The sequence below is a fragment of the Danio aesculapii genome, chromosome 8 (assembly GCF_903798145.1).
Source record: "Danio aesculapii chromosome 8, fDanAes4.1, whole genome shotgun sequence".
Taxonomy (NCBI): Eukaryota; Metazoa; Chordata; class Actinopteri; order Cypriniformes; family Danionidae; genus Danio; species Danio aesculapii.
In genome coordinates this window covers 48951976-48965029 of record NC_079442.1, presented here as the reverse complement: position 1 = coordinate 48965029, position 13054 = coordinate 48951976, and the positions used below count along the sequence as shown (strand labels likewise).

The 13054-nt window shown below is 36.0% G+C and overlaps 1 protein-coding gene across 1 annotated transcript; it reads left to right on the top strand.

Annotated features, from left to right (window-relative positions):
- The first annotated feature begins 1994 nt into the window (after positions 1 to 1994).
- On the top strand, positions 1995 to 11066 carry tmem127 (transmembrane protein 127). The gene is made up of 4 exons (XM_056464117.1): positions 1995 to 2286; positions 4373 to 4689; positions 8172 to 8336; positions 9965 to 11066. The coding sequence occupies exons 2-4, from the start codon at positions 4452 to 4454 to the stop codon at positions 10273 to 10275; spliced, it is 714 nt and encodes a 237-aa protein (XP_056320092.1). The 5' UTR covers positions 1995 to 2286; positions 4373 to 4451; the 3' UTR covers positions 10276 to 11066.
- Positions 11067 to 13054: the final 1988 nt, after the last annotated feature.

Here is a 13054-nt window from a genome sequence, read left to right as displayed (position 1 = left end):
ACATGTCTTTGGACTTGTGGGGGAAACCCAAGCACCCGGAGGAAACCCACGTGAACACAGGGAGAACATGCAAACTCCACACAGAAACACCAACTGACCCAGCCAAGGCTTGAACTAGCAACCTTCTTGCTGTGAGGCAACAGCACTAACTACTGCGCCACTGTCAAACATTTATGAGTGTTTTCTTCTTCTTCTGTTGAACACAAAGCAAGATATTCTGAAGGGAAAGGCAGCCGTTGATATGTATAGTTGGAACAAAAGCTACTACGGAAGTCAGTTTTGTTTCCATCCACTTATTTTTATGTGCATTTTGGAATATTGCACAAAAATGCCTGATGAAAGTGCCTCAGTTATAATGTGCACAAGATCACAACTGAGTAGCATAAACGTCTAATCAGATGAGAAAAAATGTGCATAAACTACAATGGAAACACATTCATTCATTTTCCTTCGGCTTAGTCCCTCATTTATCAGGGATCGCCACAGTGGAATGAACCACCAACTATTCCAGCATATGTTTTACGCAGCAGATGTCCTTATTGCAGCAACCCAGTACTTGGAAACACCCTCACACTCACTCATTCACACGCTCATACACTACAGCCAATTTAGTTTATTTAATTCACCTATATGTGTATGGACTGTGATGGAAACTGGAGCACCCGGAGGAATGCATTATTGGACAAACTACAAAAGACAGAACTACAAAAGCTAGCGAACTATGTATTTTATAATAAACCAGAGTAATTTATTACAGAAGCAAAAAAAGGACGCAGTGGCGCAGTAGGTAGTGCTGTTGCCTCACAGCAAGAAGGTCGCTGGTTTGAGCCTCAGCTGGGTCAGTTGGTGTTTCTGTATGGAGTTTGCATGTTCTCCCTGCATTCGCGTGGGTTTCCTCCAGGTGCTCTGGTTTCCCCCACAGTCCAAACACATGCACTACAGGGGAATTGGGTAGGCTAAATTGTCCGTTGTGTATGAGTGTGAATGGATGTTTTCCAGAGATGGGTTGCGGCTGGAAGAGCATCCGCTGTGTAAAACATATGCTGGATAAGTTGGCGGTTCATTCCGCTGTGGCGACCCCAGATTAATAAAGGGACTAAGCCGAAAAGAAAATGAATGAATGAAAAAGGACCTTTTCCTATAGCAGAAAAATGTATTTTGCTTTTTAATATTTGGTGCCAGGGCGGCACAGTGGCTTAGTGGTAAGCACTGTCAGCTCACAGCAAGAAGGTTGCTGGTTCGAGTCCTGGCTTGGTCAGTTGGCGTTTTTGTATGAGTTTGCATGTTCTCCCTGTGTTGGCGTGGGTTTCCTCCAGGTGCTCCGGTTTCCCCCACAGTCTAAACACATGTGCTATAGGTGAATTGAATAAACTAAATTGGCCATAGTCATATTCTTTTTCTTTTCGGCTTAGTCCCTTTATTAATCAGGGGTCGCTACAGCGGAATGAACCCCCAACTTATCCAGCATATGTTTTATGCAGCAGATGCCTGCTGGGAAACATCCATACACACTAATTCACACACACACTATGGCCAATTTAAGCTTACCCAATTCAAAACTCGAACCAGCGACCTTCTTGCTGTGAGGCGATCGTGCTACCCGCTGCACCACCTTGACGCCCTTCATTTACCATATTTAACTGATTAAATTTCAGTTAGCTTTTAACAATAAAACAAACAAAGGGTTACATTAGGTTTGAAATGACAATCTCTAAACCATGCCCATCATTCTTCCTCTCTTCTAAGCTTTGATGGCTATTTGTTATTTTATTATAAACGATCTCTAGATGACAACATTGCAATTTCCATCAGTCACCATGTCATGGTCAGCTTACAGAATAACACCAAAATTACGTTTAGCTCAGCTGTAAATCATTATTTCAGAAAAATAGTTTCATTTCTTCACATTTACGTCACGCGTGTGCTCGAGGACTGGCGTCAGCCGAACGCACGCGTCTGATTGGTTCAAACGGCAACACACAGGAAACGGAAGTCTGAGGCAAGATCTTCGTCTGCTGGAGGAAGCGGACGAACTATTGTTTATGTTTTTCACTGGAAATCAACAATAAAACTCTCGAAAATGTCTTCTAAATAGCGGCGATCGGCGGGATCTTTCATAACTGAACACATAATATATTTATTTCAGTGAGTTCTTTTGTATTCCAGTGGCTTTTGAGAGGGTTTTAAAGGATTTTGTGTGTGTTTTGAAGGTGTGAGGCCAGCTCATGTCATAAATGATCGAATCTGATTAAAACCCGACAGAGGAGCTTCGGTCAGAACAAACAGGTAATATACTGATTAAATAAAAGCCATATTTGTTCATGAAGACAGATATGCTATTAATCCTTTGTTATATAACAGGAAGATCTAAAAAAATGTCAGAATTTGTTTTGTATTTTAGTATTTTGTGTCTGTTTATTATAACAAAACAGTCAATAACTTATCACGAGTTATTGTTTATCAGAAGAGTCAAATCCTCTGATAATATGATTTCTTTTTGGTCTATATTTAATTATAACTAAGATAATATTTATGGTCTATTAGTCTATTAGTCAATTGTATAATTGTTTTATCTTGAATTGTTGCTTGTGTTTGTTCTTCTTTTATTGGACAATGAGTCTGGAAATAAATACAGTGATAAATAAAGTGATTTCAATTATTATCATTATAATTTTATTAACATTGATTAGAAACGTGTTCGAAGATGAATTATTAGTGATGGGAAAACGTAATATATTAAAGTCTTAAGCCTAGTTTAACACTCCAAAAATTGAAAAAAAAAAAAAATTACTCAATTTTTACTGACCCTCAATTATTTTCAAACCTTTACGAGTTTTTTTCTTCTGTTAAACACAAAGTAAGCTATTTTAAAGAAAGATGAAAACCTGTAACCATTGACTTTGATAGTGTGAAAAACAAACACTATTTAAGTCAATGGTTACAGGTTTCCAGCCTTCTTCTAAATATCTTCTTTCATGTTCAACGGAAGAAAGAAACTCATAAAGGTTTGAAACAAGAAAAGGGTGAGTAAATGATGATGGAATTGAACTATGATGGAGTGAACTATCACTTTAATCTAAAAATAATTTCCAAAATAACAACATACACTGTCACGTTAGTAATGTTAAAGTGTGTGTTATGCAATTTTTATGTTTTTTTTTAGATTAAGATTAAGCTTAAGATTGTCATTTGTATACTTTTTTTTACCCAACACTGTCTGTCTATAATACATAAAATGTCTGACAAATAATGTTTGTAATACAAATATGTTCTTCCTAGTAATAATTTTAGTAAAGTTATTAGTTAATTAAAGTTATTAGTAACTTATAAGGTTATAGCAACGAATAACCTTCACTTTTCTGAATTTGATTGTAATGCAATAACATGGACCTTTTGTAAATCGGCTTTGAAACAATAATTATTGTCAAAAGTGCTATACAAATAAACTTGAATTAAATTTAATAAAACAATTTTCCTTAGTAATGTTAGTAAACTAAAAAAGGGGTTTAATAAAAAATAATAATAATAATAATTCTGGTTGATACCGAATGACATATGATTGTAATATATCTTTTATTTTAGTAAAAAAAAGGTAGTATAATTCTTTTTGCTCAACACTGTCTATAATATAAAAAATGTCTGACAAATCATTTTCTAATAAGTTTCAAAAATATAAATATGCTCTTAGTAATAATAACAGTTAAATATTTCATTGATTTAATATTATGTTTTATTTGTAAATCCATTGTAAAAATAGTGGCTAAAAAAGAATCGTAGTTAATAATAGTGGTTAAATAAAAATGAATCTGAATGACATAAGATTGTAATATAGATTTCTTTTTTAAACCCACTTTCTGTAATACAAAAAAAAAGGCTGACAAACATTGTTTATAATACAAATATGTTCTTCCTAGTAATAATTACAATTAATTACAGTTAATTTTTTAGCTGTAGTGCCTGGCTGAGATCAAACCCCACACTCACTCCACTGTATTTGAGTTTGACTAATTTGATTAATTTATTAAATTATTAATAATGACTTAATTTAAGTTATTAGTAGCGAATAAAGTCATTAGAAACTAATATATTTATTGTAACTAATAACCTTTCTGAATTTGATTGTAATGCAATAATGTGCACCTTTTGTAAAGTGGCTTTGAAACAATAATTATTGTGAAAAGCGCTATACAAAGAACCGTGGTTAAATATAAATAAATAATCAATATCATTTGACATAAGATATATATTTTTAACCAAACACTGTCTATAATACACAAAATGTCTGACAAATAATGTTCATAATACAAATATGTTCTTCCTAATGACAGTAATTTATGTCATTGATTTAATATGATTTGTTTGTATTTTTCAGCTAAGATCAAACCCCACTCTCACTCCACTGTATTTGAGTTTGACTAATTTAATCAAGGGTTTTGAGTGGGTCTTAGAGGATGTACGCACCCCCTGGAAATGCAGTTCCTGCTAACCGGAGGAGGAGAGGTGGCACAGCTCTGCCCAAACAGCCAGAGAGGAGTCTGGCATCTGCTCTGCCCGGGGCCCTCTCCATCACAGCCCTCTGTACGGCCCTGGCAGAACCGGCCTGGCTCCGCGTCCATGGAGGAACCTGCCCTAGACAGGAGCTCGGTGTCGCAGACGTCCTGGGATATATAGATGACAAACTCATAGATGGTTGGTATCCCTGAGACTTTAAGGTTTTTCTCTCCGCAAGGCTGGATTTAACTGATAAAAAATATGGTGATACTGTGAAATTTTATTACAATATGAACTTTAGCTCAATATTACACTTTAGGGCTGGGCGATTAAAAGGGTATCTGTATTAATGAAAGTACACCATTGTCAATAACGATTAAAACAGTTTTTTTTTTTTTGCGTCTGACCAACACCAGAACAATGTTGTGTGTAAACTTTGCAACAAAACCGTCCCAGCCAAGTATGGAAGCACAAGAAACTTATTTCATCATCTTATTTACTTATTTAAGTCTCTTAAACATTTATGTTTATTTTATTATGAGACAGAAGAGACAAGGAGCTTGTTTCAGTAAAGAGGTTCAACCAACTCTGAGTTTAAACTTGAACTCTGAGTTGACTTACCGAGTTTTGAGAGACTCAAGAGTTTTTGGTTTCAGAATAGCTGACCTGAGTTGGGTCAATCAACTTTGAGTAGACCAACTCAGAGTTAAGTACGCACACCGCAACTATAAAAAAGCATTATCAATGGGGCGCAGATATTACGAGTCTCTATTGTAACATCTAAAAAAAGAGATCAGCATTTCTTTCTCCAGCTGAACTTGACGTGCTTATGCAAAGTTATAGCAAATATGAGCATATATTTAAAAAAGCAACACCACTGCATCAGTGAAACAGAGACAGTTAGCGTGGGAAAACAGCTGTTCAAGTTAATGCGTAATTTTACATTTAAAGTATTTAAATATTTAAATAAAATAAGTAATGTTATGTGTGACGTTTATAAATTTTTTCACACGTTTCCACTTTTATACACGTTTTAATAGATTTAAAAGTGCACTTGTGTGTCTGCCTCTATTATTAATTGAGTGGTAGAGGTTGATATGACATGTAGAATGTAAGCAGAACTAAAACAATAGTTTTTAGAATGAGTAATAATCCCATTAATCTAGTTACAGCACATGTCCCTGTCGAAGGTCAGTGAATTTAAGCTAATTATTTAGTAAAAAAGGACAAGACATTCTCGTGACTTTGTTCTTTGTGTGATTGAAATGTAAGCAACAGCTATGTTTCCATCCAAAATGCGAATTAACTTTGTGCAAAACTGGAATAATGCATAAAAGACGTGCGAATAAAGCAGTGTTTCTATCCAACGAGTCAACAAATCATCACTTCCTGATTAAACGGGCGCCAAATATCAACAGTAAAAACAGAATTTACTGCGGTTGAAGAAGCTGCGTCAATCTTATCTTTATTTAATAAATGTACTTGCGCCTCAGAAAACAATGCTGGCACATAAGGAACACGTGTTTGAAGCCATGAGACGCGGAGAACAGACACTCTTGACGCTTTGGAGGTCATTAATAATATAATAACATTAATACTGAAATGGTTAAGGTGTTTTAGAATGACCAAAACAACATTTCAGATGTTTTACAGTGTGCTCGGCCTGCTGGTTTGTCTATTCGCACACATTTTCATCGTCACATGATTTCTTATAACCTACTCAGTTATGTGCATGTTTTTTATGCGTATTTTCAAAAGTTATGTGCATCATGATGTTTCTATCAATCGTTTTATATGCACATATCAAAAATGAGCATCAAAATGGGTGGGTGGAAACGTAAAACGTAAAGAGAAATACCGCTTCATTTTTAAAAATAGGGGAGGAGACCGACAGAAACTCAGAGTTTAGAGAATAAAACTTGCTCCTGACCAGGTTAGGTTCACAAAGTAAGTTACCAAGGTAACTGACTCTGAGTTAAGGTTACCTCTCTTTCAGTAATAGGCTTGACTTGCCCTGCTTTCTCCAGTTTAACAAACCTGCCTTTTTAAAATGGAAAACCCAGAATTTCTCTCATTTCACGGTTAAATACTCTTAGTTTTCACTTAACCTCCTTTCTGAAACAGGCTCAAGATATATTTGTTAATTGGTTTTTGTTTTTGGATATTAAAACTATTAAAGTCTATAAAACTATAATAAGACTATAATCTATTAAGATTATTAAAACATCTACACATAGACAACACCTACAGTATGTACTATATGCAGTTTAACTATATTTATATATAATAACTTTAACTGATAAAGTTATTAGTTAAAAGTTATTAGTAGCCAAAACCGTTATTTTTAAGTTACTAATAAAGTTATAGTAACTAATAAACTTAACTATTCAGATTTTGATTGTAATGCAATAATGCATTACCTTTTGTAAAGTTTCTTTGAGTTATTGTGAAAAGCGCTATACAAATAAACTTGAATTGAATAAAACTATGACTTAGTAATGCTGGTAAATTGAAATAAATTGTTTAAATAAAAAAAAAAAATACTGGACTTTATATATAAATGGATTGTAAAAAATATTGAATAATAATCGACACCATATGATATGAAACATATCGTTTTATATATATATATATATATATATATATATATATATATATATATATATATTTATATATATATATATATATATATATATATATATATATATATATATATATATATATATATATATTGCTGTATCGCCCATAACTACTGGCTTATTACCTGCGTTTTAGCACTTATAAAACATGATCTTATACTACATCTCTAATCCTATCCAATGCCTAAACCCAACTACTACCTTACTTACAATTAATAAGTCACTAATTAGTACTTTATTGAGCTAATAACCTCAGTGGTTTGTTAATATTGTGAATTGTAAATTAAAATAAAGTGTTTTCTATTTGAATATATTTAGTAATATAATTTATTTCTGATCCAAAGCTGAATTGTCATCATTGCTACTGCAGTCTTCAGAATTCACCCTTTTGGGCAATTTGCACTGCAACGCAATACATGTTTTTCATGATTCTGTAATCAATTAAAACCAGTATTTATTTGAAATCGATCATTTCTTTGTCACTTTTGATGAGTTTATTAACTCCTTGCTGAATAAAAAAAAAATTACACATTAAAAAATATATTAAAAACATTTTGAATCATAGTGTATCTTATTCACTTTACTCTGTAATGCGGATGTGTGTACGTTTTTGCGCTTGTTTTAAACCTCTGATTCAGTCACCTATGGGAGACATGACTAGGAATAAAGACAGTAGAAAACGGTCAAACTACTCACTCTGCAAGCAAGTGTGTTCATAAATATACATGAAAAGTAGAATAATATAATAAGAAAATATCAGTTTGCATCATCAAGCAGAATAATGAGCTGTTTTTAACTTCTAAAAAATCAGTTAAAGAGAATGAAAGTGGATGTCTTGAGCCAAAAAGATCCCAATGACTGCGGCCGCTCGTACTTTTGAATATTTGTTGATGTTAATAAATACACTAACATTAGTTAATTGAACCGTATTTTAAAGTGTTACCATTTATACTTTAATATTGTTGAACAGAACAAATAAATGAAATTTATCTATTACTTTTGCTGTCAAAATTAAACTGTTTTGTTAATTCTCTCCCACAGAATTCTGCATTAACTCTCAGTCCATCCTGCTCCTGCGGGTCATTGCTGCTTTCTGTTTCTTGGGCATTCTGTGCAGCCTGACGGCATTTCTGCTGGATGTATTTGGACCCAAACACCCAGCCCTCAAGATCACACGCAGATACGCTTTCGCTCACATTCTCACAGGTACAAATTCATCATCACAGACCTAATTCCTTATATAAACATGGGATGGTTTACTCAAAATGAGTGTTCAGTTTTACTCCTCATCCTTGTGTATTTCAAACCCATTAGACTCTGTTTTATACACATATTATGACAAGTTTAATCACACAAAAGAGGTTTCTGATCCTCCGTTCAAGTCATGAAGGCATAAAAAATGCAATCACATGAATTTGTTTAGACCAGTGGGACCAAAGTGGGAGTCGGGACCCCCTGGGGGATCACTTGGGGATTTCCAAAAGTCAAATAAATTTTATTAAACTATTAAAATTACCATATTATATCCATAACCCACAGAAGTTAAATATAGTAGGTGATAATTACATAAAATGACAACAACATGCAAATTAGAAGCCATCAGATTTTACATTTATTTTTATAGGATTGTGTGTTTACGTCAGATTAACAACCCAGCAATAGTGTCAGCTGCTGCAGATTGATTTTATAGCACCAGGTTAAACTTTCTGACAGCTTTATGGCAATTAAATACATTAAAAATAAATACAGGCCACAACTGAACATTGAGGACAATCTCCGAGTGGTGATCTCCAAATTTAAACCAAGAATAGACTTGCGCTGAAAACATTGTGCCCAACAGTCTCACAAGGTGAGGTTAATATTAAACAAATAAATAAATTACTATATAAATTATAGCCTATGGTTGTTGGAATATTTTGTGTTGTCAATATTGTGTTTATATAGGCCTATTGTTGTGTGTGCAGCATTTGTATATTTACAACCATTTTCGAGGAATGTAGGGGTCACGAGTCACTGGGATTGTCATTTTGGGGATCGTGGGCTGAAAAGTTTGGGAACTCCTGGTTTAGACGATGTTAACTAGTGCTGGGCTAAGATTAATCGCCATTAATTGCATCCAAATAAAAGTTTGTTTTGACTTAATATATGTGTGTGCGTTATATATATTTATTTTTTCTGCATTTTTCTTCAGTATATCTGCGGTTAGGTTGAAAGAATGAAAGAAACTCAAAAGAAAGACACTGAAACCAGTTTTAAAGCAGTGTAGGATGAATAAATGATGACAGAACTTTCACATTTGGGTGAAGTATCACTTTAAAGGGGACCTATTATGCCCCTTTTTATGAGATGTAAAATAAGTCTCTGATGTCTCTAGTGTGTGAAATTTCAGCTCAAAATAACCAAGTAATGTTTTATAACTTTTTAAAACGGACTCTTTTAGGCTTTGATTCTAATTGTGCCCTTTTGGTGACTGCCGCTTTAAATTCAAATGAGATTAAGGTCTTTTCAAAAGAGGGCGGAGCTACAAATGCTTGTGTGTCAACATAGTGGCAGATTAAAAACTAGACTAATGTCTTATGCTAATGAGGGAGAGATGGTCACTGATGGGCGGGGCTTTGACCCTCTGATGACACATACAACGGGAGAATGTCAATCAAAGTGTTTCTGCAGTTTTTATAAAGTGTGATTATAACAAATAGAAATAATAAAGTTTTACCATTAGAAGCTGGTTATATTCACACACTGTAGCCACACAACTGTGCTTAAACCCCTTATAAAAGTGATTTTTGCATAATAGGCCCCCTTTAATGTCTTGATGATCCTCTGTATTGCAGTGCTCCAGTGTGCAACAGTGATCGGCTTCTGCTACTGGGCTTCAGAACTGATTCTGTCTCTCCAGCAGCAGCACAAGAAGTACCACGGCTCGCTCATCTACGTCACTTTCGCCATCAGCTTCTATCTGGTGGCCGGCGCAGGTGGAGCCTCTATTTTAGCCACGGCGGCCAACCTGCTTCGCCATTACCCTACAGAGGAGGAGGAGCAGGCCCTGGAGCTGCTCTCAGAGATGGAGGAGAGCAGCGAAACGTACCCCGCCGACTACGACATTGCCAATCAATTCCAGCCTCCTCCGGCTTACACACCCTGAGCGCCAAAAAGGTCGCCTGAGTTTTTTCTGCCCAACGCCACTCCTGTCTTTGGTGCCACCTTCGGCCTTCAGACAAAGAAATGACGTTCAGATTTTAGGTGCCCCATTAAAAACGAATATACAGTTGAAGTAGAAATTATTAGCCCTCCTGTGACTTTATTTTATTTTTCAAATGATGTTTAACAGAGCAAGGATATTTGACAGCATTTCCTATCATATTTTTTATGGAGAAAGTCTGATTTGTTTTAATTTGGTTAAAATAAAAGCTGTTTTTAATTTTTAAAAGCATTTTAAGGTCAATATTATTAGCCCCCTTAAGCAATATTTGTTTTCGATTGTCTACAAAACAAACCATCATTATACAATGACTAGCCTAATTACCCTAACTTGCCTAATTAAGCTTTATAATTGCACTAAGCTGAATACTAGTGTAACGGAGGCCAGCTAGTGAAGTGCTATGCAGGTTAACCACAGTCCTTGGACCTCTAAAGGTGCTCTAGTGACAGACGCTAGAGGCCATGGTCTTTAGCCTTCTTGTTAGAGCGACCGACTTCCTTACAAAGATCGCCGTTTGGATCCCAGCTCAGAACGGGATGGGTGCAGTAGGACCGGTGGGTTACATGTGGGGGCTCGTCCGGGATGGGAGTGAGGTTTATGCAAAGTTCTGACTGCATGTTTTTAGCCTTGATTTTGATTTGCTGTCAGGTTTTGAGAAATCGCAGACAAATGCTTAAAATCACAGGCAAATCTGTGCTCGTTCACGTGAGTAGCAATCACATAGTGTGAACTATCAAAGACGCGATCTGAGAGAATCGCAGATGAGTCGCGGACACCCGTGAGATATTTGGCATGCTAAATATATGGAGCTGTCAGTAATTCAAAATATGCTGTGTGAAATGTGTTCTGATTGAAAATAACATCGGTGATCACCTACAGCCAATGAGAGAGCAGCATCCACTAGTATGGGTACCTGCAGGCCAGCGGGAGGATGGGGGAGAAGTTAAAAGCGCTCATTTTCAGTTTATTTGGACTCAAGAAATGGTGAAAAAACTAGTGTATATTTGGCAGGAGCACTCGTGTCTGTTTGACATGACATCTGAGCAACTCCACTGATCTCTAAAGGTCAGACCGGGTTGGATGCAGTAGGACTGGGTTACACATGGGGGCTCATCCGGGATGGGAGTGAGGTTTAGGGGGGGTGAGTGTAACGGAGGCCAGCTAGCGATGTGCTATGGCGGTAAAACTTACTCCTCTGACCTATAAAAACGTTATTGCGACAGGTGCTATAGGCTATGGTATTTAACTTTCTTGTTAGAGCAACCAACTTTGACACCAGCTCAGAACGGCTTGGGTGCAGTAGGATCGGTGGGTTACATGTGGGGGCTCATAAGGGATCAGAGTGAGTTTTAAGGGGCTGAGTGTAACTGAGGGCAGCTAGTGGTGCACTTGCAACAGACTCTAAGGGCCATGGTTTTTAGCCTCCTTGTTAGAGCAACTGACTCTCATAGAAAGAATCGCCGGTTCATTCCCAGCTCAGAACGGGATGGGTGTAGGACCGGTATGGGAATGAGGTTTAGGGGAGTGAGTGTAGTGGAGGCCAGCTAGCGAAGTGCTATGCAGGTAAACCTCACACCTCTGACCTCTAAAGGAGCTCTAGTGACAGACGCTAGAGGCCATGGTCTTTAGCTTCCTTGTTAGAGCAACTGACTCCCATATAAAGAATCACCGGTTCGATCTCAGCTCAAAACAGGATGGGTGCAGTAGGACTGGTGGGTTACACTAGTATTTTGGAAAATATGTAGTAAAACATCAAAACAAGAAATCAGTTATTAGAAATAAGATATTAAAACCTTTATTATCATCTTTCCGTTAAACAGAAATTGGGAGGGGGGGGGGGGCAGTCAGGCGTTATAATAATTCAGGAGGGTTAATAATTCTGTCTTCAACTGTATATTTAGTAATCCAGATCATGCAGAACGGCCATATCCATGCAGACGTTTTAATGAACGTTATATTTTGGCTTGCGTGCATGGAATAAATTAGAGAATAATAATGGCATTGCTTGTAGAATTCCATCTCGCAGTAGTTTGCATGTATCTGGCAGTAAAAAACACACACTGATCTAAAATCTGGGTATTTTTGGCACGCTTTATTATTGATTAAAGACTTGAATAATGCAAAGCATCTCAGCAAAATGCTTGTTGGAGATGAGTTTACCTGCATATTAAAGTGTGGGGAATAAGTCTATGTGTAATCATATTAATTGTTTCCAAAGGTATCTTTTCTCCCTGCTTCATCACAGATTTATTCAACACAATCTCACGGCAATTCGTAACTTTTTGATTTAGTGGCTAATTTGTACGAATTCATACGAATTAGCCACTAAACTGACAAAACGTCTAAAAATATTTAGGTTTTCTCATGAGATCAGGCTGGATTTATCATATTTTTCATTGTAAATGCTGAGCTGCACTTTTGACTTCTTATTCCTGATTTTCAAGTCTGTTTTTCCCCTTATTTTAAGCATTAAGAGTACCATTTTATTCATTTTAATTCATCAGTAGTCCTCAGATCGTGCTGTATGTTTCACATTTTTACAAAATAATTTCAATCAGTTAATTGTAATGTTATTTTAACGCACATATAGACGCAAATACCCAAGACGGACGGTCAAATTATTTATTATTTATTATCCAACTCTCAAAGAAACTACAAATCAGTCATTCGGAGACTTTCAGGTTTGCCAACATTACATTTTTGAGTGTGTATTTTAAGTATT

Excerpts from the sequence above, each read along its gene's own strand:
- tmem127 (XM_056464117.1), top strand. The coding sequence starts at position 4,452 with ATGTACGCACCCCCTGGAAATGCAGTTCCTGCTAACCGGAGGAGGAGA. Across the intron at positions 4,690-8,171 it reads AGATGACAAACTCATAGATG|AATTCTGCATTAACTCTCAG; the intron begins GTTGGTATCCCT and ends TCTCTCCCACAG. Across the intron at positions 8,337-9,964 it reads TTTCGCTCACATTCTCACAG|TGCTCCAGTGTGCAACAGTG; the intron begins GTACAAATTCAT and ends TCTGTATTGCAG.